We start from the raw sequence: 22,967 nt of genomic DNA on the forward strand, positions 1-22,967 counted from the left end.
AAATGGGCTTCTGAAGGAAAAGCAAACAGAGTTTACCAGGGAGGAAAACCAAGGAGGAATTCCAAACTGTTTGTCGGGGTTTGGAAACTGTGATGCCATCAGAGTGTTCATTGGTGGGTCTGCCCTGGAAAGAAGGGAGAAGGCTGGAGCAATTAGAGAGACCCTCTTGTAGCCCTGATGTTTGCAAACCTCCTGATCTACTCACTGAAGCTCTCTTACCTGCTACCGGAAGAGACTAATCATGAGCAGTCTCTGCAGCTCACACTAGATCAGGTACAGCAAGAGTCCACTGCGGCTCTGTCTACACTTGGAAACGGACCCCAAATCAGCTGCCTTGCCCTCCCTCCACTGTGTGTTGGACAGGGTTCAGCTGCTAGTATGGATGGGACCAAGCTAATCTGAACATCATTCCGGAAAGCACGACTGAGACCACGTTTCAGACAATGAGCTCTATATAAGGGCAAAGGATATTATCCTGGGCATACACAGCCTAGCTCATTGCAATGTGAATTTAGGATCACGTAAAATGTACATTCAGCTTTAAGAAGAGGCATTAGAAAGTGGTTGGATTTCATTGCTCACTGCCTACCTGTGCGGCTGTTATTATTTGCTGAACACCCATGTGCTAGTTCCATACGTCTACACAGCAAATCCAGGCGTGATTGTCCCACTGGTCGGCATACCTGGGCTAGCTTTAATCTAGCTGGAGTGGGTAATAATAGTAAAGCAGGGATGGGCACCTCAGTACAGGCCTGCCTGGTACCCTGGCTCTGTACTCAGCCTGCGCTGATGTCTGCTCCACTGCATCTTCACTACCATTGTTACCCGCGTCAGCTAGGTTAAAGCCTTGTTCTACCAGCACACCTCCTGGTGTTTGACAACCCGCAGACAAATAAAAGGGTCCCCAGTCCTTCAAACATTTCCCATGGGCGTAACTGAAGGATGGGAGTTGGCCCATGGACTTCACCGTGAGGCCTCACGTACTTCAATAAGAGTGCGTTTGCAGGATCGGGGCCTTAGCAGAGACGTGATGAGACAAGGAAAGAGACACAGGGAGGAAACAGGCCACGGAACGGCACCCAAGACGGGGAGGCCTTGGTGGAGAGACTCCCCACTACGGAGGGCTTAGCGAGATCCATGTCAATATAGCTAGGAGAATTCACCTAGGAAATTTGTCTCAGTTCTCTGAGGACAGGACAAAGTGGCACCACATGGATGGGTGAGGAAAAACCGTCTGGGGATGAAAAGACGCAGTCCCAGAAGCACTGGTACTGAAGTATTTCCAGATGAGCAAAGAGCCTCCGATCTCAGTCAATAGGCACTCCTGGGGGCCAGGATTACGGGGGGGTTGAACCCCCACCACAGGGCAGCGGCCGGTGTCTCCTGACTCCAGCAGCTACCCTTACAGGGGCCGTGGCGGGAACACGGGGTATAGATGTAAGATCGGGAGTTGGCTCAGGGCACCCCCTCAGGGAGGAACCAGGTGGTCCCGACTTGGGTTGCGACCCCCAGGCTGAGAGGTTTTACATGACGACATGTGCTGCTGATTCTGAGACAACGCTTAAATATTTCCTGCTGCTGCCTATTTATTGCGATTTCACTTCTCCACTGGCAAGGCTCCAGCGTGCGGCAGGCTGTGCCCTGTAGGGCTGTGTTTGTAGTGCTAGGACCGGAGAAGGACCCAAGCCCATGAGGGCTGCAGCAGAGACCTCCGAATAGCTGGCTAACTCCCCCCCCAGCCCTTGGTAACCTGTGCGCTGCAGAAAGAGATGCAAGGACGGTTTGCTTGAATTCAGGATTTTAGCCCCGTGGCTGGCCTTAGTGGTACCTAAAACCCCACATCGCCCATGCCTGGGGAGCTCCCGTCTGGCCTCCTGAATCTCAAGGCAGACATCCCTTAAGCACCGATGTTTGGACCCTTTCTGAGCCCCAGGATCCTGGACCTGGAACACCCCCCCTCCCCCCCTCCCAGTGTTCTGCAGAGCTCAGAGCTGGGGGGGCGGGGACCGTCCAGCCCTGTCTCATGAGAACAGCTCCGCCTGCTCCTGTGGCAAGGGGCGGCGCAGGTGGGGCTTCTGCTGGCAGCTTTTCCCCGAAATGAAGCACTAATTTGGTTAGCGAAAATCCCCTGCACAGCAGGCTCCCGTCTCTGTCCCCGGATGGGGACGATTGACTCAGCACTTGTCAAGGGCACTAGAAGTCTTTAGGTCAGAGCCTCGCTGTTTAGACCCCCTTGGTAGTGCCCCAGTGCCCCAGCTAGCGAGGGCTGAGCCTGGCAGCAGGAGGAACGGAAGCTGAGCGGATCTGGCTTCAGCAAAAAGCATTGCTACCCCTGGGGGAACCCCCCGGGCACAGCCCAGGCTGGCACAGCAGAATTCAAGCCCTGGTCACACCTGCACAAAGGCCCATTGAGGGCCATTCAGGTGACACTGACACTTGTGTTCGGGTCACTGACTGCAGCCTTGGAAATGCCAGCTCCAGTTATAAATAATACTGGGGACTTCTTGGGCTCCATCCAGCGCTGGCACTCGAGGCATGTTGTTGAATGAAGCCTTGCAACCTTCCTCACCCTTACACGACAGGTCGCTATTATTACTCCTGTTTTACGGCTGGGGAAACTGAGGCACAGAGGCAGGCCAAGGTCACCCCAGGAGTCTGCAGCACAGCTAGGGTCTGTGTATGGCAGTGACCAGACTGTGCTCCCTAATGGCCACTGATCACAGAGAGGGATGGACACCCCGCACCAGGGTTCTGCCTGCAGACTGTAAATCCAGACGGGGCTGCCGCTGAGATCCCATCCAGCTTCTCACAGAGAAGGCCAGAAACCTGCTGCAGCAAAATGACCACGTGGGTTCAGTGCTGCTGATTCGAATGGATGGTGCCCTGCTCCCAGCTGCAGAGACAGGTGAATGCCCAGTCCCCAGACTGCTCTTTGGCTGTGACCTGCCGTGGGGAGGGCAGGGGGATGGGGTGCGATTTCCTTCCCAACCCCAGTGCCGATGGGCAGTTTAAACCTGGCGCGTATGAGCAGAAACCCGCGTTCTCCTGGAACCCTGCTCCGAAAATGACAGACGGTTCCTGGCTGAAGTGAAACGGGTGTGCGATGAGTCTCGGCCGCTGAGGTATCGGCGCAGCCTGCGGCTGTTCGTTCAGCCAGCTTGCAGGCCCTCACTTCCTCTCCTGAGCCATATCTCCTGGGAGCAGCTGGTCGGCATCCAGAAGGGGCCCAGGAAGGCCATCTGTGGGGAACGCATGGGCCCCGGAGGAATCATCCGGCTGTATCGCTCTGCTTGCAACTGGGCAGGGCTTGTTATCAGCAGGAGAGAAGGGCTGGGTCCAGAGCGCCTAGGAAAAGCACCGCTGTTCCCTGGAACTGAGCACACGTGACCCCCCACCCCGGCCTGTGGCATTAGGAGATTGTGACGGGTCCTGCAGTTGCTATCACACTGTGGTGCCAGCCGTGGCTGCATGGAGGCCTCCCTCCTCAGGGCCGGATTCTGCTCTCACAACAGCGCAAAGCTGGGCGACACGTCTCTCCCCGGGCCAGCGGGCTCGGGGAGAGGCGGTGGCCAGAGCGGAGCCCTGCATGAGGGAATTCGCTCCCCCCTCAGTCCAAAACAGCCTGACTCAGCGACCTGGGGGCCAGGTGGGGAGGGGGGACCATAGGGCTCGGGTGTGGGGAGGGGGCTGAGATCCCAGCCTGCCCCATTGAGTCTGGAGACACTGCTGATTTGCTGTTACTGTGTCATTAATAAAAGGACATGACAGGCCGCCAGAGCTCTGCAGAGGGACTCCGCTCTGCTTTGTGTCAGCAGTGGAGCTAACCCAATAAACAGACTCACTCCAGATTGAGCCTGGCAGAACTGAGAGCAGCAGCTGGCCCTCAGCCCCTCTCTCCAGGGGCTTGTTACTTCCCCACAAAATCGCCCCCCCGGCCAGCCAGCCTCCCGCCGAGTGCCAGGAGCAGTAAAGGGCGGGGGGTGGCGGAGCGGGAGAAACCACCTCGCTCTGTGGGGCGCCCATCCCGCCTCCAAGCCCGAATCGGGCTGTCGTCAGCGGTGCGTGTCTAGAGGGACCAGCGGGGCGCACTGCGCACGGAGGCCAGTGTCTGCTGCCTCCTTAGCACTTGGGAAGACACCCCACGTCTCTGTGATCTGTGCAGATGGACTCTGCAACGCCAGATGGACTGGAACGAACTCCCCCAGGAACTAAGGTGTATCACAAATCTCCCTGCTCCAAGGACCAGGGGCACGCTGAAGAAGGTGCATCGTCACTTAGCTTCACCCTTGAACTGGGGTTACGTGGGGTGAAAATCCCGCTGGGCATGGGGCCAGCACGCTGCCTGGGCACCCCACAAGTCCTTCCTGCGCCCCAAAGGTGACAGAGACGAGGACAAGTGAGCATACAGCATGTACATTACCAGAATCGTCCGTCCCCGCTCACACCCACTAACTGACATGTAACTCACAATGCCAGAGAGGCACATTGGTGCTGGATGGCCTACGGGTCGCCTGTCCCCCACAAGCAATGCCTGGCTCAGTCCTGGCAAACTCACCGCAGCCAATACATTGCTTCCAGGGTGTTTGTCCACAGAGGATAGCGTGGGAGGTCTCCATTGAAAGCATGTGACTTTTCAATGTTCATGATCATGATGTGATGTGTGTAGGGGTAATCGTTAAGAATAAGGTAACTATACTGAATTTTATGCCCGTATGGTCTGAAGGTTGAAAGGAGTCACCAGGCAGTGATATCACTTGGTGATGGTCTAGTCATGCGGGATGGGGTTGCCGGTGACGTAATATACAGCTCAGTTGTCTACCCTGGCCCTATCCCGGAACAGCCAATGGAAAACCATCAAAGCCAACAGCAAAGGAGTGAAACCACCTTGTCTGTGAATGGAGATGAAAGCCTGTTTCAGGAGTGGGGAGAGTCCTCTGCCCCCATTCACGGAGGAGGCAGCTCGCTCAGCAGGGCTGGCCAACGAACATTTGGATCCTGGTTCCCATGAGGCCAGCGCCAGCTCTGCAACAGACTGAGCTTTGCGGGGAAACCTCCTGTACGAGCTAGGAAAGGGAACTACGGATTTAGTTGGGGTTGGTCCTGCTCTGAGCAGGTGGTGGGACTAGATACCTCCTGAGGTCCCTTCCAACCCTGAGATTCTGTGATTCTATAAAGCATCGGGCCTAGTCCGCGGTGGGTGATTTCGCATCGGAACCGTTTGTTTCCATCACTCTCTCGTGTTTCGAGTGGAATCTCCTTAAATAAACCGTCGCTGGTTTTATTACCAGCGTTGTGTGTTCCGCAGGAGCTGCGGGCTAAGGTCAAACTGGGGCACGCTGCTCCCGTGGGGGCAGAGGATCTGGGATTTCGGTGATTAGCTGGTGTCAGGGGCTGGCTAGCACACGGGAGGGATTTGGGGAGTAGGGTCACCCCTGGTTAACCTGCTGGCAGGGCTGGGCTGGCCTAGCCCAGAGGAGATAGCTGGAGTGGCTGAAAGGCAGGCGGGGTCAGGGAGCTACCACGAGAGAGACGCCCTCACGCTGGAGGCAGGGGGCGGGGGGAACAGGGTGACTCAGTCCTGGGTACCCCGAGCTCCATCACGCTCCCCGCTCCACACACGCGCCCGTCGCCGGGTGGGTAACAGAGGCTGGATGCTGCCAGGGGCCGCCAGCCTGAGCTGGGAAGGCTGCGAACCTCTGGCAGGAGATGTCTGGTGAAAGCAGCTTAACAACAACCCTACTGCTGGGAGCCTGGCTGAGCGAGCCCCCCTTCCCCCCCCAGCTGTTCTGGGGCAATGCCCGGGCCGGGGAGGAGGCGGCTGCCTGCTAGCACAGAGGAGCGGGAAAGCGCTGTGCGATTCCAGTGCCTGAGGTGCCTCTTCCCTGCCAGCTCCGCCCGCCCACGCCCGCACCCGCCAGGCACCGCAGATAAAGGCAGCTGTTCGCTATCAGGCAGGGAAGGGGGCTGGCAGCAGTTCTGTTGGGGGGGGGGTGTTTCATGCCACAGGCCGGATCCTGCACCCGCTGAAGTTAATGGGAATTCTCCTGCTGGCTTCTACGGGCCTCGGATCGGGCCCTGCCTGGGTTGGGGCTGACTGGTGCGCCCAGCTCCTGCAACCCCAAAGCGACACCCAGATCCCCCAGCGGCTGCAGGCTGCCTTAGCTGCGCTGCTGTCAGCTGACGCCAGCTGCGGGCCTGGCCCCAAACGCTTGGCTCCCTGTGCAGCGCTGGCTGCGTAGAACTCGCCTGCGGGCGCAGTTCCCAGCTCCAGGGATGCGCCCAGAATCGGGCCCTGTGGGCGTGAGGCCTGGGGGGAACCTCCCGCGTGTGTAAGAGCAGCCTCCCCGGCTAGCTGCCCTTGCCACCCTCTGGCCCGTGGGACGCACGTTGGGTTAATGGGCAGCCAGGTTCTGGTTGGCTCCCGTGTCGTTCCTACGGAGCACGGCTCTCTGGGGGCCACTGCTTCGGGGCTGCGCCCGGGCCTGTGGAACGGCCCCAGCTCATCGCAGGCCCGGTGGAGCGGCACCTGCTGCCACGAGATCTTCAGCCCCGCTCCAGCGCTGGCGCCACAGCCCACGCCAATGAGGCACCAGTTTAATCATAGCCCCGCGGGGAGGGAAATGAAACCCAGAGCCAGGAGCAGAACCATTCTGATGAACGGGTGGAAGCCGTGCAAGCTGCTGCAGCTCCCCACAACGTCTCAGCCCGGGGCACCAGCGACTGGGTCGCTCCTGGCCTCGCTGGGCCAGCTACGGCTGCCCCCATCTCTGCCCTAGGTGGTCGATGGCGCCATCCCCGCCCCCCACTCATCCAGAGAGGAGTGGCAGATACACAACTCAAGCCAATCTCTCTGCCTACCTGCCCCCAGGGCTGGATGTGCTGCCTGTGAGTGAGACATGAGGTGTGCCAGTCAGAGCAGTGCCACGCACTAGCCGCCAGGGAACCAGGCACCCACCTGGTGTGGAGTGGCAGGGGGGTGGGGGGGAAGTAGGCTGAATTTTGCCCTGCCTGCACTGCAGCTGCTTGAATAATTGATGTAACAAATTTTGAGCTGATTTTCCCATCGCGCGCCCAGCTCCATCCCTTGCCCTCTAGCATCGCCCTGCCAAATGCAGCCCCCAACCAGGGCTTGCATGCACGGGTGGGGGCGTCTAGGCAGGCAGAAGCCAGGCAGGGCACCAGCAGAGGGGTGCTGCCCCCTACAGGCCAGCACCAAAATGCCCATCATTCTGAGGTCTTAGCCCCTGAGACATGGACTGAAAGTGCTTGGGGATAGAAACTTTATTCATCAGTTTGTCCAGGGTTTTCTCTCAGGGAAACTTTGTACCTGGAATAAGCCAGGAGCTGCTGTCAGGGGTCCCTTTAAATATCAGACACTGAAAGGAGCGCGGCCGTGGGTGAGACCGCTCTGCTGCTGAGGTGTATTTGGGATTTCCAGTGTGTGCCTCCTCCGCCATCCATCGCTGGCCACTCAGCCATGCCTGGGACCGGAGAGGAGAAAGCGGAACAATGAGTCCTAGCAAGGAGCAGCTCCCACTTGTGCCGGGAGAGGCCACGGCCATCAGCAAACGAAGGCTGCTCCTGCTGTCGGAGCAGGGCTGGATTCTAGTCCCCTCTCTGCCACCCGTCCCCTGCATGGTCTTCGACAAGTCCTGTAGGGCCTGGATTTCCTGAGCGCTCAGGGCCAGGTTTGCTAGGGCTCAGCACCCAGGGGCCTGCTTCCCAGCTCTGCCGAGCACCTGGTCAAGGCTGTCGGAGCCCGTCTGTGGCACTCCCTGCACCCCCTCCGCAGGCGGTTTGGGGGGGGGCAGGTCAGCTCATGTTCAGAATGTAGCCTTTAACCAACAGGCAGAACTGGGAAGTCACCGAGCCGGGAGCACAGGGCCTGGAACCCTTCTGAGACCTGGCTGGGGCAGCTGCACTCAGGCTCGTTCACTGATCAAAGCCATCATTTCTGGGACCGTCGGCGCGGCTTCATGCTAAAGCACAGTCTTGGTCACCCCTTTGCTTTGTATACAGATGCATGCGGCGCTGAGCGGAGTTCTAGGAAAGCCTGGTTGTAGACCTTGGGACTCACCCCTGTGGCGCCTCCTGCTGGTGCCTTCTGGGAATTAGCTCTTTGACCCAGGAGCGCCCTCTGCAGGCCGGTGATCTGCTTGCCGTTGGCCCCCGTGTCCTTCCCTGGACCCCGGTGCCCTTTTCACTGGGGTGCTGCCCCCTGGCAGTACCCCACCGATCTGGGTCTCCCCTCCCTGGGGAACCCCCACCCCACTATCCCCACTTTGCCTCAGTTTTGGCTACTGCCCAGTCTCCATCTAGCCCCGTTCACTGGGGCAGCCTGCAGCATCAGCCGCTCATCACAGGGAAAGGGGTTTGGACCTTGGCCTACCCCTGGGCTGCCCCCTGCAACCCCCAGTACCCATTGGCCTTATGCTAGGCCGCAGCCTGGGGCTTTCCAGGCTGGAGCTCCCCAGCCCTGCTCCACTCCGGTACCCTGTGTCCAGCCCCCTGCAGCCAGGCCCATTTCCCTCTACAGGCAGAGAGAGTGTGTTTGGGCTCCTGGCTCACAGCCTTTTTATACAGGCCAGCTGTGGCCTGATTGGGGCGTGGCCCAGCTGTGGCCGCTTCCCCAATCAGCCCAGTTTTTAAAGCTGCAGCTTTCAAGCCCTGCCAGGCCACTTTTTAAACCCCTCAGGCAGGAGCGGGTAACCGCCCCGCTACACTGGTCATTAGCAGGGAGCTAAAAATTCTCCGATAAAAAGCCATAAAAATCCGTGTTTTTCTGCAATTCAAATGAAACGCCAAACGTTAGTTTCCCTAGCCACAATACGTCCAGGTATCAGTGGAGCACCACGGTTTAGTGATATGCCGCAGAACCCTGTTTAGCCGAGTCTCCATTGTCTGGCGCTCTGTATGATCTGAACCAGGGCTGACAGCCCAAGGCCCGGGTGGCAGGGCTCTGGCTGGCAGTCCCAGGCGGCAGGGCACGGGCGGTCAGTCCTGGTTAGGTTAATCCGGAGAGCTGGATAATGGAGGCTCGGAAAACCGGGGTCCTACTATATGGTTTTATTTTTTTCCCAAAATGTAAAAGCTAAAGATTCTCTGTAAAAACACAAATTCCGTGTTTTCCCGCAGCAAATGGATTTCAAATGGAATATCTCCAAACGGGACATTCCACCCAGTAATGTATAAAACCACGATCCAGCTGCTAAACGTATGTTGGTGTTTTGTCGCCTTTAAATGCTTTCAGAGTGACATCAACTTAACAATCACCTTTCTGCCTGCACATTTTCCTCACGTCATTGCTACCAAAAGCCCCTGAAGGTGACCAGAATTTAAAGAGAAAAAATATTTCTCTTTCATTTGTCAGTTTCCTTTATATGTCAGCGTCACCACTTCCCCTTTATAGATTATTTAGTCAGATTTCCTTTTCCCTGCTGATTGTGTGAATCCTTCACACAGCAACTGGGGAGCAGAAACATTTAAAAATAGTTAACTGTGATTGTAAACCTCTCAAAAATGGCAGGAAATGTGGGTGGGTGGGTGAGGTGGGATCTGAATTAACTCTAAACCTGTTCTTGTTAAAATAGATTTCGGTTTGTCACTGGGTGAATGTTTCTGTCCTGTGCTATGCAGGACGTCACATTAGAGGAGCACAATTGTCCCTTCTGGCCGCTCAATCCATGAGTTGGAGCCGGTAGAAGAAAACAGCAAACAGTTCTGTGAAGATCGCCCAGTTCATTGAAAGGGTTTTCAGTGCGTTTCGAAGTGTGGGACAAAGTGTTTCGCAGGGTGGAACCGCGTCGGCCAGCGCTAGCGGCGGGGGAGACGCTCCAAGCATTGCTCTGAATGTTTGTACTGACATTTTGCATTGGGGTTGCTGAAATGCCAACAACTGCAGCAAGAAACCAAAACGAGGGAAATGCCGACCAGCCCGGCCATGAACGGAGCTGATGAACCTTCCTCCAAGGCGCGTGACAGCTACTCACGCGTGGCCAGTGGAAAAGAGACCCAGTGACGCCGCCGACATGCCTGGCGAGTCTTTTCCTTTTAACACGAAAACCTCGGCCTCTGCGTTCTTGGCTGGGACTTTTCCTGCCTCTGTCACTACCTCCCACCAACCTTGTCCGCTGAGGTGCCGAATGGCAAAGGAAAAGCCTCAGGGCTACAAAAGGCGAGTCAGTGTGGCCTAGGGGATGGACCAGAGGACTGGGAGACATAGGCTCTATTCCCAGCTCTGCCATTAGCCTGTTGGGTAACCTTCGATACGTCACGTCCCCTGTCTGTGCCTCAGTTTCCCTGCTGTACCATGGGGATGAAGACACTGCCCTCCTTTGTAAAGTGCTTGGAGATTCTGGCCCCCACTGAAGTCAGTGGGAGTTTTGCCATTGATTTTGGGGTGTGTGTGGGGGAGATTTTATGCCTGGACTTTGTGCATGTGTGCGAAGCCCCAGAGCTAAGAGCAGAGGAAAGCAGGGCTCTGGGGGTGCCACGCTGGGTGAGAACGGGGAGCAATCTGGGAGGTTCTGCTCACCTGTCTTAGCCACGTTCATCTTCCTCTCTGGGCTTGCCGGGCACCAGGTCCCCTTGGCGCCAGCCTGCAGAGAGACGCACCAAGCCAAGGTGCAAACGGAAAGTGACATGCCCACCTCCACTGGCGTTGGCACCTCTCCCATGCCCCCCCCGCAGCTTCAACGGGGGCTAAGGGCAGCCGCACCTCTCAGGAGCGGGTGAAATCCCACCTGGGAGGGCACGGACGCTGCTGCTGCTTCCAGTCATTCCTGGGTCTGTGGTGCCAGCCTGAGGCCAGGGATCTGGGAATGCCAGGGTGTTCTGTGGCGCTGGGCTCAGGCCTGGAGCCAGGCTGCCCTCGCTCCGGGCAGGGAAAGGGGCACAGGATCCATTAAGGAGAGAGCTGTGCAAGCTAGTCCTGGGACTGCCTCCAGCGGCCACTGGTAATCCCGGCTGAGCCCTCCCCTCCGCGGCTCCCACGGGACCCTGCCCTGCAGGAGGCTTCCCGTGGCAGAGAACGAGTAGCCACGCACCTGGGCTGCCCTCCCCTGGCCAGGCAGGTCCTGGGGGCAGCAGTGGGATGAGAGTCCCAGAGGTGCCGTGTTCAGGCGTGACATCGGGGGAAGGAGCCGGGCCACGGAGACCTTCCTGCCCCTGCGGGTCGCTGCCGTTGGTCCGGCGGCTCTCACCATGTACCTGGAGGGGCAGAAGGCAGCTGCTCCCACACCTGCTGGGGCACGGCAAGCAGGGTCCACAGGCAGAGCCCCAGCGATGCAGAACCAGAACCAGAACCAGGGACGGCTCTGAGCCAAGACCCACTACAGCGGAACCCCGACTGGGCTGGGAATGGGGGCGAATTGGCCCCTGCGTGAGTGCTGAGTCCAGAGCACGGCCCCAGGGTGGCCCAGCCTGGGAGCCAGAGACCCGCGGGGTGTCCACAAAGGATCCCCGCTCCAGCCAGTGCCGCTGAGTCCTGCCTCGTCTCTGCCAGGCAGCAGGGAGCAGGCGAGGGTGTGATTCCCAGCAAGGCCAGCTGGGAGGCCGCCCTTCCCTGCAGAAATCCCCTCTTGGAGAGTCACCGGTAACGCTCGGTGTTCAGCACAGCATGGCGGGGGGATGGATCACCGGGAAAGCCCCTCAGCAAACAGTTCGGCTCCTGGCCAGGGACTTTTCCTGGGATGTGTGCACGTGGCCACCTCGATCACTCATACATCCTGTCCCCCTCACTCCCTCTGCCGCCCCGGGGTGGACAGGGACCAATTCCTCCTATACGTTTATGCAGCGCCTAGCGCGACGGGGCCCCGGTCCTGACTGGGGCCCCTGGGCGCTAATGCAAGAGAATATGGATAAGATTCCAGGGAGGAGGTATCCGTGGTCGATGACTCGGCCCAGTCGCTGCAGTTCTTAGAGCGGGGGCTTCCCAGGGCTGGTCCGTCCAGGGCTGCGATGCCCGTCCCATCCCCGCCCGGGCTGGGGTTAGAGATGGCAGCCGATCGCCTGCGTTCTCAGCATGCCCTGACAGCCATGGGGTTGTGAAAGGAGGGGGGTTAATCTGGGGCCTTGCACTCACTTTGGTCCCTGTGGGGCACACAGGGCCGCGTACCAGTTCCTGGCCCATCCCAGGTCGAAGGGATTGGCTCTGCCCTCCTCGCGAGGCTGGGGACAGAAGAGACACAAGGGCTGAGAGCTGGGGAGCGCTGGACCAGTGCTCCCCGACAGGGCTCTGGCACAGGCGGGACACAGGGTGCCCTCCGCTGGTCAGCGCTGGCACCTGCACCGGCTGTAGTTTCAGAGGCAGGAACTGGCTAGAGCGTAACCAGCTGGGAAGGACGATGCTTCGCTGGCGGCGCATGTGTCAACGCAGGGCCATGCCTCTGAGGTGCTCACACTGCATTGCGGCCGTCAGCTGCATCCTGGCCTGACTGCCGCCAGGGCTGTGCCCTGAGCATGGCTGGCCTAGCCCCTCCTGAGGACAAGCCTCCAGCCCGTGCCCCCGCCAGCCAGCGGCAGCGATGTCCCCACCAGGTGCGGCTGATGGCCTGGAAGGGACCCTGCAGGGCCAGGTCTGTCTCTCCAAGGCAGTCCCCGAGCCCCCCTTCCCCCGCGCACGCACCGGCTCTCAGAGCCAGAGCGACTCAGGGGCTCCCAGGGTGGGAAAGCAAAGGGCGCTGTGTGAGCGCGCCAAAACACACACACGCCGCTTGGCTTGGCGAGCGCTGGAGCAACCGGGCTGGTTATGCAACCACTGTGCAGCAGCCAGCCCCAGCGGACTGAGCCGGAGCCCCCCTGAAGCGCCCCCAGCCTCACACACAGGTGCCTTTGACACAGGCCTGAGCAGGCAAGAATCCCAGTGTGGGGCCCGTTGTATGCACATGCACCCTATGCACACACATGTATGCGCACAGACACACACACACACGTGCCCGGGCCCGTTGTATGCACATGCACCCTATGCACACACATGTATGCGCACAGACACACACACACGTGCCCGGGCCCGTTGTATGCACATGCACCCTATGCACACACATGTATGCGCACAGACACACACACACACGTGCCCGGGCCCGTTGTATGCACATGCACCCTATGCACACACATGTATGCGCACAGACACACACACACGTGCCCGGGCCCGTTGTATGCACATGCACCCTATGCACACACATGTATGCGCACAGACACACACACACGTGCCCGGGCCCGTTGTATGCACATGCACCCTATGCACACACATGTATGCGCACACACACACACACACACACACACACACACACACACACACATACTGGTTTCTTGGACAGATTTCCCTTGACTAGAGCCTGGAGCAGCTTTTACCCTCTGGCTCTACCACCACCAGCTGCTGCTCACACGCCCTGAGCCCCAGGCTGGGCTCCCTCCTCCCCGTACCTTGAGCTCACAGGTGCGTTTAGCCAGCGTGATGAAACTGGCCTGGGATCCCACCAGGATCAGGAGAGGCAGCAGGCAGAGAGCGGCCGGGATGGTCACCGTGATGCTGGCAGCAGGAGAGTAAGGGAAGGATAAAGCCAGGTCTGGACAGGATTGTGCTGCTGCTGAGGGGCGAGTCCTCTGCCCTCCCACTGAGTGTGGGACACAGCCTATGTGTGTGTGTGACATCCTGAAGGACCACAAAGATCAGCCCCAGCCCCCTGGAGCCTGGCCTGGCCTGTGTGGGGTGAAGCTCAGTGCATGTGCATCATGCCAGCTGCACGCCCAGGGCTGGGTGCTCAGGGACCCGTGGCAGGGGGAAGCCCTGGCTCGTCTCTCCAAGGATACGCACAGATCTTCTCGGCGCCATAGGCCTGGTGGGAGTTGAGCGCCAGGTAGGTGATGCAGGAAGCCAGAACCACCACGTTGTAGCTGCACAGGAAGGCCACGAACAGGAAGAAGAAGCGGAAGTTGCGGCAGCCAATGCAGTTGTTCAGCCACTTACAGTGGTGGTCGAACTCCTGGGTGTGCAGGGAAAGTGTCCGACATCAGCGCTGCCCACGTCCCTGCTGGGCCACTGCTCGGCCCCCATCCCGGGGCAGCTGCAGCCGTTGGCCCAGTGCCGCGGTGAGCCAGCCTGTCCTACAGCTAATGGGGAAGTAGGAACAGGCGTGGGAGGGCTCAGGGTGGTGTACGTGACTGCGAGTCTATGGGGGAGCTGTGGAGCTGTATGTGCAGGGTGTCTGTGTTTGTGCTGGCGTGTGTATACGGGTGTATGGGCTGGGTGCGGAGCTGCTTGTGCCGGGTGTCTGTGCCGGCGTGTGTGTATGGGCTGGGTACGGAGCTGCGTGTGCCGGGTGTCTGTGCCGGCGTGTGTATACGGGTGTATGGGCGGGGTACGGAGCTGCGTGTGCCGGGTGTCTGTGCCGGCGTGTGTGTATGGGCGGGGTACGGAGCTGCGTGTGCCGGGTGTCTGTGCCGGCGTGTGTATACGGGTGTATGGGCGGGGTACGGAGCTGCGTGTGCCGGGTGTCTGTGCCGGCGTGTGTGTATGGGCGGGGTACGGAGCTGCGTGTGCCGGGTGTCTGTGCCGGCGTGTGTATACGGGTGTATGGGCGGGGTACGGAGCTGCGTGTGCCGGGTGTCTGTGCCGGCGTGTGTATACGGGTGTACAGGTGGGCTAGCAGGCTCCCGGGCCAGGGTGCCGAGCGCAGCCCCGCCGGCCTCACCTCCACGCAGACGTTGCACCAGGGGCAGTGGAAGGTCCGTGGCGGGCAGTAGTACTGGCACTTCTGGCACCAGTGCAGATCGAAGCGTCTCTCCTTGACACGAAGCGCCTGGATCACTAACCCGGCCCGGCCCTCGGCCCCTGGCTCAGGGAGACACGGCGTGGGGTGAGACTGTCCTCCCAGCCTCAGAGGGAGCTGGGCAGGGAGCTCGAAGCAGGGCTGGCGGTGCAGCGCCGGGGAACAAGGTCCCTGCCCTGCTGTACAGCCCAAAGCCCGGCTGAGGGTAAGGGAGGTGGTGTATTGCCCCCAGCCCAGCCCCGGGACCCAGCTCCCAGCCCCACGGTGCTCTGCTGTCCCGGTGGGGGGGCGCTAGGCAGTCCCGGGAGAAGCCGGCTGTGGGCCATGCCCAGGGGGGGTGGCGGGGCTGCCAGGAGATCTGCGGTGCTGGAGGCGGGTGAGGTGAGGATGCTGGAGGGCCGGGGACAATGGCTTGTAGTGGAAGGCCACAGAAATCCCACCAGCGCTGGCTGGGAGGCTCGGAGGCGTCCTGCCTTGTAGCCGGTGTGGGGGGAGTTTGGAGGGCCTCAGCCTGGCTCCGGGGGGACAGCCATGCCAGTCACCCGCCCCCCCCGCCCCGACGGCACTGGCTGGGCCAGACAGACCCGCCTGAGCCCTTGGCTGGGCCTAGTGGGGTGCTGGCACTGCCGCTGCCCAGGCTGCGTGGGTTCCTGTGCCTCTGCCGCTGCCTGGCTGCCCCTCACACCAGCGCAGCCTCGCTGGAAAACAAAGCCAGCTTGGGACAGAGCCATTCCAGGCCTCCTGGGTCCCAGGGCCAGGGAAAGGCCTTGTTCTCCGGGAGGCTTGGTAACCAGATCCCCCTCCAGGCCGGGATGTGTCTAGACCCCCCACCCCGCCCTGGGCCACAGGGGCAGAAACTGGCAGCTGCCTGCGGCCTGCACCTGTACATCTAGGGACACGCTCTGTTCTGCTCAGTGCAGACCGCTGCACTCACACATGCTGTGCGCCTCTCAGGGGACTTTACTTTGGTTCTTTCTTGCTTTTGTTTTTTCCCTCCCGCTCTTGCTGACTCATTGCCAGCAGCCAGGACGGCCCTTATTCTGTAGTGGGGAGGTGCTGCTTGAACCCAGAGCAGACCACCCTACCCGAGACTGAGCATTGCTCTTGTTATTGAAGGGAACAGCAGAATGCACCTGTGCATCTTGCCCTCTGCTGGATGTAGCTGTCACTGCTCAACAGCGTGTCATAGACCCTATAGTGCTAACAGCTGCTGAAGAGTCTCCCCAACGTCAGTGGCTGGGTCTGTGCTTTGAGGATCTGAGCTCGCACCTCGTCACTAACCCCAAGTTCCCAGAGGCCAGGGATTTAATACGTTATTTTTGTCAAGCAGATTAGCTCATTGCTGGCTTCTAGCCTCTGTCTGTGCAGCCGTGGGTGGATGAGCGGCTCAACGGGGGTGGGGTGGGGGCGGGGAGCATTGGAGGGCAGTCGGGTGCCTGTCCCTGTCCTGCCCGTAGGTTAGGTTTCTGCAGGATCCTGGGCGGTGACTTGAGGCACATGCCAGCCTGAGGGAGAAATGCAGAGCCCTCAGGAGGCAGCCAGCCCTCACAGCAAAGCCCATCTGTCCCGCCCCTCGGAGCCCGGGCCATGCTCCTGTTACCTCGGTGAAGGATCCCGGGGTCCGTGAAGCTGGCCAGCAGGAGGTTGGCCACGGCTGGGATGAAAAGGATGCCCGCGACCAGGGGGAAAGCCAGGGACACGTGGGCGGCCAGCCAGCTGCATCTGAAATGGAAGGAGAGCAGAGGGTGGTAGCCCACAGCCAGCGAGCTCTTGGTGCAGCTTGGACGCGAAGCAGGGGGAGACCCGCTCAGTGCTTGGATGGCAGAGAAAGGCGCCAGCCGGGGTGGAGATGGGGGCTGTGCTGGGGCAGGTGCCGGCACCCAGAGGAAGGGGGAGACAGAGGCCACGTGGGGCCATTGCAGATCCCTGACCCTCTTCCTGAAGTCAGAGGGGTTTGCTAACGCTGGGGTCCTGGGCAGATTCCCTCCTGGGTCCGGCTTAGCGCTGGTCTGATCCCTGGCAGGCTCCTTCGCTGACCTGTCTGCTCCTGCTGGGGGGAGATTCCCGGCCAGCCCATGAGCACCGAGGTTGGCAGCTCTTGGGGGGCTTCTGCTGGCCAGAGGCCGCAGCGGGCGAGTCTCCACTGCCCCGGCCATGTGCTCGTGCAGACGTTCCCGCTCGGCCCCTCCTGCCTTGGGGTGGGGGTGGGCTTGAGAGCCCCCGTGGCACTGACAAAGCACGAGTACAAGTCTGTGGGGCCGGGCGGGGAGCCCGCCCCCAGGCGCCGTGGAGACGGACCCAGTGAAAAGAACCCGGGGGAAGGGTCCCAGACTTTTCTGACCCTCAGGGAAGGGCTGATCTGGTTTGGGGGCCAGGGCTGCTGTCCCCTCTGCTGCGGCCCGGCCCTAGCAGGCGTGGCCGGCCCTGCCCAGCTGATGCCGTGGCGGAGTTAGGGGCTCAGTGGGGGTGCGGGAGAGACGGGTTTAGCGCAGCCCTGAGCTCTAATCCCAACTCCGGCGCTGCCGCCGGCTGAGCCAGTCCCTGACCGTGCGCTGGTTCCACGCCTCAGTTTCCCCATCTGTAAAATGGGGCGAACCCGGCTAGCTGTGCGGGGGGTTCGTTGGCGCTGGCCGGCGTCCAAGGCTTAGGTCCAGGGGCCGAGCGCTCTGTCCTTCAATGCTGACTCCTGGGGGATTTGCTCGCTGGCCAGTGAGATCCATCTACAGCTGGCAGGGCCACCCCAGCCTGGGGCTGAACCCAAAACAAACACCGTGCGAACGAAGACCCCTCCCCTCCCCGGCTGGCTCCCCACAGGCCTTGGGCCTCTTGACACCCCAGGGGGCTCTGACCCATAGCACAAGCTGGTCCGTCTGCGTGGGGACGGGCTAAGGTGCTAAATTCACCAGGACCAGCCCAGCCCTCTCTCCATGCCCAGCGGGGCCTGGCACTCCCGGGCCTCACCCCCTCTCTGCAGCCGGCCGCCCTCTGCCCTCGCTGGGCCTGCTCGGCTGCCCTTGTCCCCGGGTGACTCATCTCTGAGGGGGGTGTTGTCCCAGCCAGGCCAGATCACCCTGCGGCCCCTCTGATCCCCTGCCAATCACTGCCCGGGGCGGAGCTGGCTTCTTCCAGGAAGTGTAGATCAATAACCGCCTGGGGCTCGGGGGCAGGTGGGGTTTGCAGGGCGGGGTCACAAAGGTGCCTGCCCCTCTGGGATTGACCTCATCCTCGTAGCCCCCGCTCCCTGGAGCAGCTCCAAGCACGCCGCAGCCTGTACGCGTGCCAGGGTCGCCGCAGGGCAGATTGCAGCCCCCTCTGGGGTGGAGGCCGCAGCGGGAGAGGTTTTGGCTACGGGCCCCGGGGTAAACGCCTGTCTGTCTGGAAAGCGCCTGGGGGTCCCGGCTGCCCGTCAGGAGCCGTAATTGCTGCCCAGAGGAACGGACAGGCGGACGGCACAGCTGAGCCGGTGCCGTCCTAGTGGGGGTTCGAACCGGCGGCCCTGCTTACGGGAAGGAGAAGAACAGGCTGCTCAAGGCCAGGAGGGAGCTGAAGTGAAAGGAAGCAGAGAGGCTGGGCAGGACCCAGCGTGGCACCGCCCTGGCAGGGATCATGGCGGTAGCTGTGTGAGCATCCCACACAGCCAGGGCTCTCCGAGACCCCCGGAACCTCCCCCGCAGAATGTCGGCCCCCCGTTCCCTCGGTTACACGCTGACCTCGCAGGGAGCTCCGCGGTGCTGCGGGCCATCACAATGGTGCATTGGGACCTCGTGAGAGGGGAGTGGGGTCTAGTGGTCAGAGCAGGGGGCGCTGGGAGCCAGGACTCCTGGGTTCTATTTTGAGCTGTGGGAGGGGAGTGGGGTGTAGTGGTCACAGCAGGAGGAGCCGAGAGTCAGGATTCCAGGGTTCAACAGCCACCCATTCATTGTGTGAGCTTGGGCAGGGCTTGGTCCCACTCTGTGCCTCAGTTTCCCCCTCTGTACGGTGGGATGGGGTGACAGGTCCCTCCCCAGGAGCACAGTGGGACTTGCTGATGAGTGTGTGGCCTTTAGAAGAGACGCACGAAGGCCCAGAGCTGCCGGCGGCTCTGTTTGACCAGCATCCCAGCATTGCCAACAGCCCTAAGCAGGGCCGTGCCGCAGGAGGGCGGCAGAGAGAAGGCCCCAGAGACCCCCACTGAGCGCATTGCTCCAGGAAAGGGACTTGGGTGGGTGCCCCCAAAGGAGGCAGAAGGGGTGTTATTAGCCACCCTTCCCATGGGGAAACTGAGTCACAGAGCAAGGGAGTAACTTGCCCCGGGCCGCCCAGGAAATCAGCAGCAGAGCTGGGGAGAGGACCCAGGAGTCATGGCTCCAAGCGCGACACACTGGAGTGTCTCCACGGGCACAGCGCTGGGTTCCCTGACCCCGCCCAGCTGACACACCAACTCTGCCTAGTCCAAAGCTCACGGGTGCAGCATACAACAGCACTGGGGCCCTGAGCGTTTCCTGGAGAGCCCTGGCCCGCTGGGGAGGCCACAACCCAACGGCTCTCTCCTTGCCCACCCAGGGACCGGGGGCGGGGGTGGCACCGATCCCTGCTCTAACCCCCGGCTTTAGCACCCAGCTGAGCAAACAGCAATCACTGCCCCACTGACAGCGCCAGCCCTGGCTCCCAGGGGCCATGGCTAGGCTGGGGAGCAGAGGGCACCAGCATTCAGGCCTGACCGTGGCTCCGGCCCTACCCGCACTCTGCAGGATCTGGCAGGGTAAGAGCTGCAATGCCCCCCTGGTGAGGGAGGCTGCCTCGGGGCCGCGACGGGCTGGCAGAACAGACCCTCAGCCGCCTCTCCTGCAGCGCCCGCTGTCAGTGCCGCGTGGGCTGGGCTGTGCCAGCGGGCACACAGGGCCTCCCCGCCAGCCTAGACACAAGCAGGGGGCCAGAGCAGAGCCGTGAGCGCTGGGGTGAGCGTCCTCCCCCACGCAGGAGCCATCGAGTTCACTCTGTGCACTCAACAAGGCCCGAGAGCCAGGGTCCCGACACCCCTAGGGACGAGACGGCCATGGGGTTAGTCCCGGTCGTTGTGGCAGGAACGTACCTGCCCCGGGGGAGTTCAGATGGTCTCTGCCAGGCTCTAGAGATGTGCAAGCACCCAGAACCATCTGCCTGTGTCCCGCCTGTGCCATCTGCCTCTAGTCCGGCCTCCGGTGCGGCACAGGCCCTTAACTTTCCCCCAGGGACCCCTGGATCGAACCCCGGAACTTGTGTCTGGCTAACACAGCAGGGCTGGACTGGAAGCCACCCAGGAGAACCCACCGCTTCCCTGGGCAGTTTGCCACCCTCACTCTTCAAAGCGTGGGCCCTAGTTCTGATTTCAGCGCGTCTGGCTTCCGCTCCCAGCCGGCGGCGCCTGTTAGACCGTTCTCTGCCCCTCAAAGAGCCCACTAGCGCCGGGGACGTCCTCGCTGGGAGGGAACGGGCACAGGGTGACCCAGTCGCCGCTCGAGCCCCCTTTGGCGAAGTGAAACACATTGAGCGCTTGCAGTCTCCCACTCCAGGCATTTTCTCCAGCTCTCAACTCATTTTTTGGGCTCTTCTCTGCATCAGTTTTTCAACAGGCTTTTTAAGCGGTGGGGCCCAGGACTGGCTGCAGTATTCCTGCAGGAGCACTGAGCGGGGCTGGATCCCCCCTGTGCCTGCTCACCCCTCCCCGTTTATACTCTGAGGAGCTCTTTAGCCCCATTGCAGCAGCATGGCTCTGGGAGGGTGTGTGGCCACTCTGCCCCCTCAGAGGCACAGCTGGCCCGGAGGCTGGCCCCCAGTCTGGAGGTCTGGCCACGCTCCTTGGACCCAGATGTGCGTGGCTGGGTTCAAATGCATTTTGCTGGAAGGGCCCGGCTTCCCAAGTGATCCCTCGCCCTGCCTGACAGCTTCATCCGCATCATTATCCCCCCTCCGCCATCTTTGTCCGCCCCACCCTTTGCCAGCACTGGCTCTGTGTTTAGTTCCAGACCATCGATGAAAGTACTGAACAGTAGCGGGCCTCGCCCTGATCCCTGCTGCAGACACCCGCTAGAAACCCCCGCACGTAATGGTCGGCAGCTCCTTTGAGATCTCTCTTAGCCAGCTCCTAATCCACTGACCGTGTCCTCCGCTGATATTGCAGAGTGTTAATGTCCTGTGGCACTGAGTCAAACACCTGACAAAAATCTCTTACACCTATGCAGTGCCCTTTAACCACCAAACTTGTAACCTCCCCGAAGAATGCAATCGGGTTTGTCTGACAAGACCTATTTTCCATGAACCCACGTTGACTGGCATGCACTGCATTCCTAGCTTGGATTCTTTATTGATTAAATCCTGTATCAGCTTTTCCATTATTTCCCCTGGGATTGATTGATGTCAAGCTGTCATGTATTGAAAACTGTGTTAAAATAGCAATCGTCACTTTAAATTCTCAGAGGTTTTCCTGGTCCTTCCAGGTTAGAGGGCTCTGTCGAGAAGTAGGTGATCAGTGCCTGTCTGCAGACTGACTGCCTAGAGAAAAGTGGGGGGAGTTGCACCTTTCTGTTTGTAGGGAGCAGCCTGCTTTGTCTCTCTCTGGTTTTGGCTTGTGTCATTGTTCTGGATCCTAAGCACTAAAGTTGTGTTATGTTGCAGCCTTCCAGCAAGAGGAGTTATGGTTGTATCTAACTTCTCTCTGAGTGCCTTGAAATGTAACACTAACCAGCCTAGTTACCCTGGGTGGCCCACTTGCCTTTTCTGAATACTGGCACAACATGAGCACTCTCTCAGTCTTCTGGAATTTCCCTAGCATGCCACAATTTATTCAAAATGAGCATCAGGGGGCCAGAGATCTCCTGAGCCAGCTTTGCGCAAGTTCCCTGGGGCAGCTGATTTATCTCAGCCAATAGGTACCTGTCTCACACCTCCTTAGCTTCAGCCAAGCCCGAGAGAGGATAAAAGATCTCTTTCCTTTCCTTATTCTCCTCTTAGCTCCCTGCCTACAGCCCTGTCTGCCTGCCCCTCACAGCCAAAGCCAGCCCCCTGCCCCACACCCCTTTTGTACTGTGTGGGAGGTGGGGGCCTCACTCTGCTGGCCCAACCCTGATCCCAGCACTCAGGGCAGCCAGCTGGGCTCCATCCTTTGGGGATAAGGTTAACCCTTTCCCTGCCAGCGTCCACAGGGGTTCTAATCATCCTGTGTCTAAACAGTCACGTTCACACTGGCCTGCCGGCCCTCCCCCTGCTACTGTGGAACAAAGCAGCAAACCCAGAGGGAAAGGGCGCTAGGTGGGTAGCAGAGGGAGGCAGCGCGGGGCGCACGCAGGCCTAGGAGGCAGGGTGGGATCCTGGACAGTTCATTTCCCCTCCCCACTCATTGTCTGTCTTGTCTGTTTGGGGGCAGGGCCTGTCTCTTGCTCTGTTTATGTGCAGCTCCCCGATCTCTGCCCCTTTAAGGCCCCGCAGAGCCGGGGAGCAGCAAGCCCTGGCCTAGGGAGCAGCCCAGCAGGCGGGCGTTGGGACCCAGCTGATCCAGCGCCACCAGCGAGTGATTGGCTCTGAACCCCAGCTGGGAGATATAAGTGAGGCCCGGGGGTGGGGGCGTTAAAATGAAATATGGCCCTGAGCAGCAGGGGAAGGCCGCAAGGGGGCAGGTAGAGCTGGTCCCCCTGCTGTGATGGGACCTTGAGCTGCTGGCGGGCGGGGGCCCAGATCAGGACTCGCCCGTTGGTTACGTTTCCCTATTTCCGGCATTTGTGCGGAATCAAAGAGCCTGCGCACGAGGCGAAACCCCAGCACTGGGCACAGCTGCCTCCTCTGCTTTGTCCCCAAGCCGTGCGCAGACCCATCTGACTGCAGGGTCTCGTCAATGGTGCTGGAACGGGGGGGAGGTTAGGGGGCCATGCACCCCCCCAATGCCAGGCAGCGTGAGGCGCAGCCCCTGCCGGTATCACTCCGAACCTGCCTGAGGCTCGCAGTTTGGGGGGGGGCAGTGCTACCCCTGCCCCCTAAACTACACCCATGTGACAAAGTGGGGGGCCTGGCCCTCTCAGTGCCCCCCCACGTCTATCAAGGTCCCGGTGCCCGTGGTCTCTTTCCACCCCGACATACGTCTCCTGTGCCCAGATCTTGCCAAGGGCGAGGCTGCGGGTGAGCTGCAATCAGAGCCCCGCGGCTGGCCCGGGCCAGGGGGCTGCGGCTCGGGGCTGGCTGATTGCCGTG

The 22,967-nt window shown here is 60.5% G+C and overlaps 1 protein-coding gene and 1 long non-coding RNA gene across 2 annotated transcripts in view; one reads left to right on the forward strand and one right to left on the reverse strand.

Annotated features, from left to right (window-relative positions):
- LOC123377902 overlaps positions 1 to 10,109 on the forward strand; it is a 24,346-nt gene extending 14,237 nt beyond the window's left edge. Inside the window, exon 3 of the long non-coding RNA XR_006582381.1 lies at positions 9,637 to 10,109. This is a non-coding gene — a long non-coding RNA (uncharacterized LOC123377902). The remainder of the gene's footprint in view (positions 1 to 9,636) is intronic.
- ZDHHC19 (zinc finger DHHC-type palmitoyltransferase 19) lies at positions 7,275 to 18,430 on the reverse strand. Its single transcript, XM_045031241.1, has 9 exons — positions 18,273 to 18,430; positions 16,369 to 16,490; positions 14,691 to 14,830; positions 13,810 to 13,982; positions 13,423 to 13,528; positions 12,083 to 12,168; positions 11,046 to 11,208; positions 10,535 to 10,598; positions 7,275 to 7,481 (listed from the first exon to the last, which is right to left on the reverse strand). Exons 1-9 carry the CDS (start codon positions 18,374 to 18,376, stop codon positions 7,363 to 7,365), a joined length of 1,077 nt encoding a protein of 358 aa, XP_044887176.1. The 5' UTR covers positions 18,377 to 18,430; the 3' UTR covers positions 7,275 to 7,362.
- Between the last annotated feature and the right edge of the window lie 4,537 nt (positions 18,431 to 22,967).

The sequence above is a fragment of the Mauremys mutica genome, chromosome 9 (genome assembly GCF_020497125.1).
Source record: "Mauremys mutica isolate MM-2020 ecotype Southern chromosome 9, ASM2049712v1, whole genome shotgun sequence".
Taxonomy (NCBI): Eukaryota; Metazoa; Chordata; order Testudines; family Geoemydidae; genus Mauremys; species Mauremys mutica.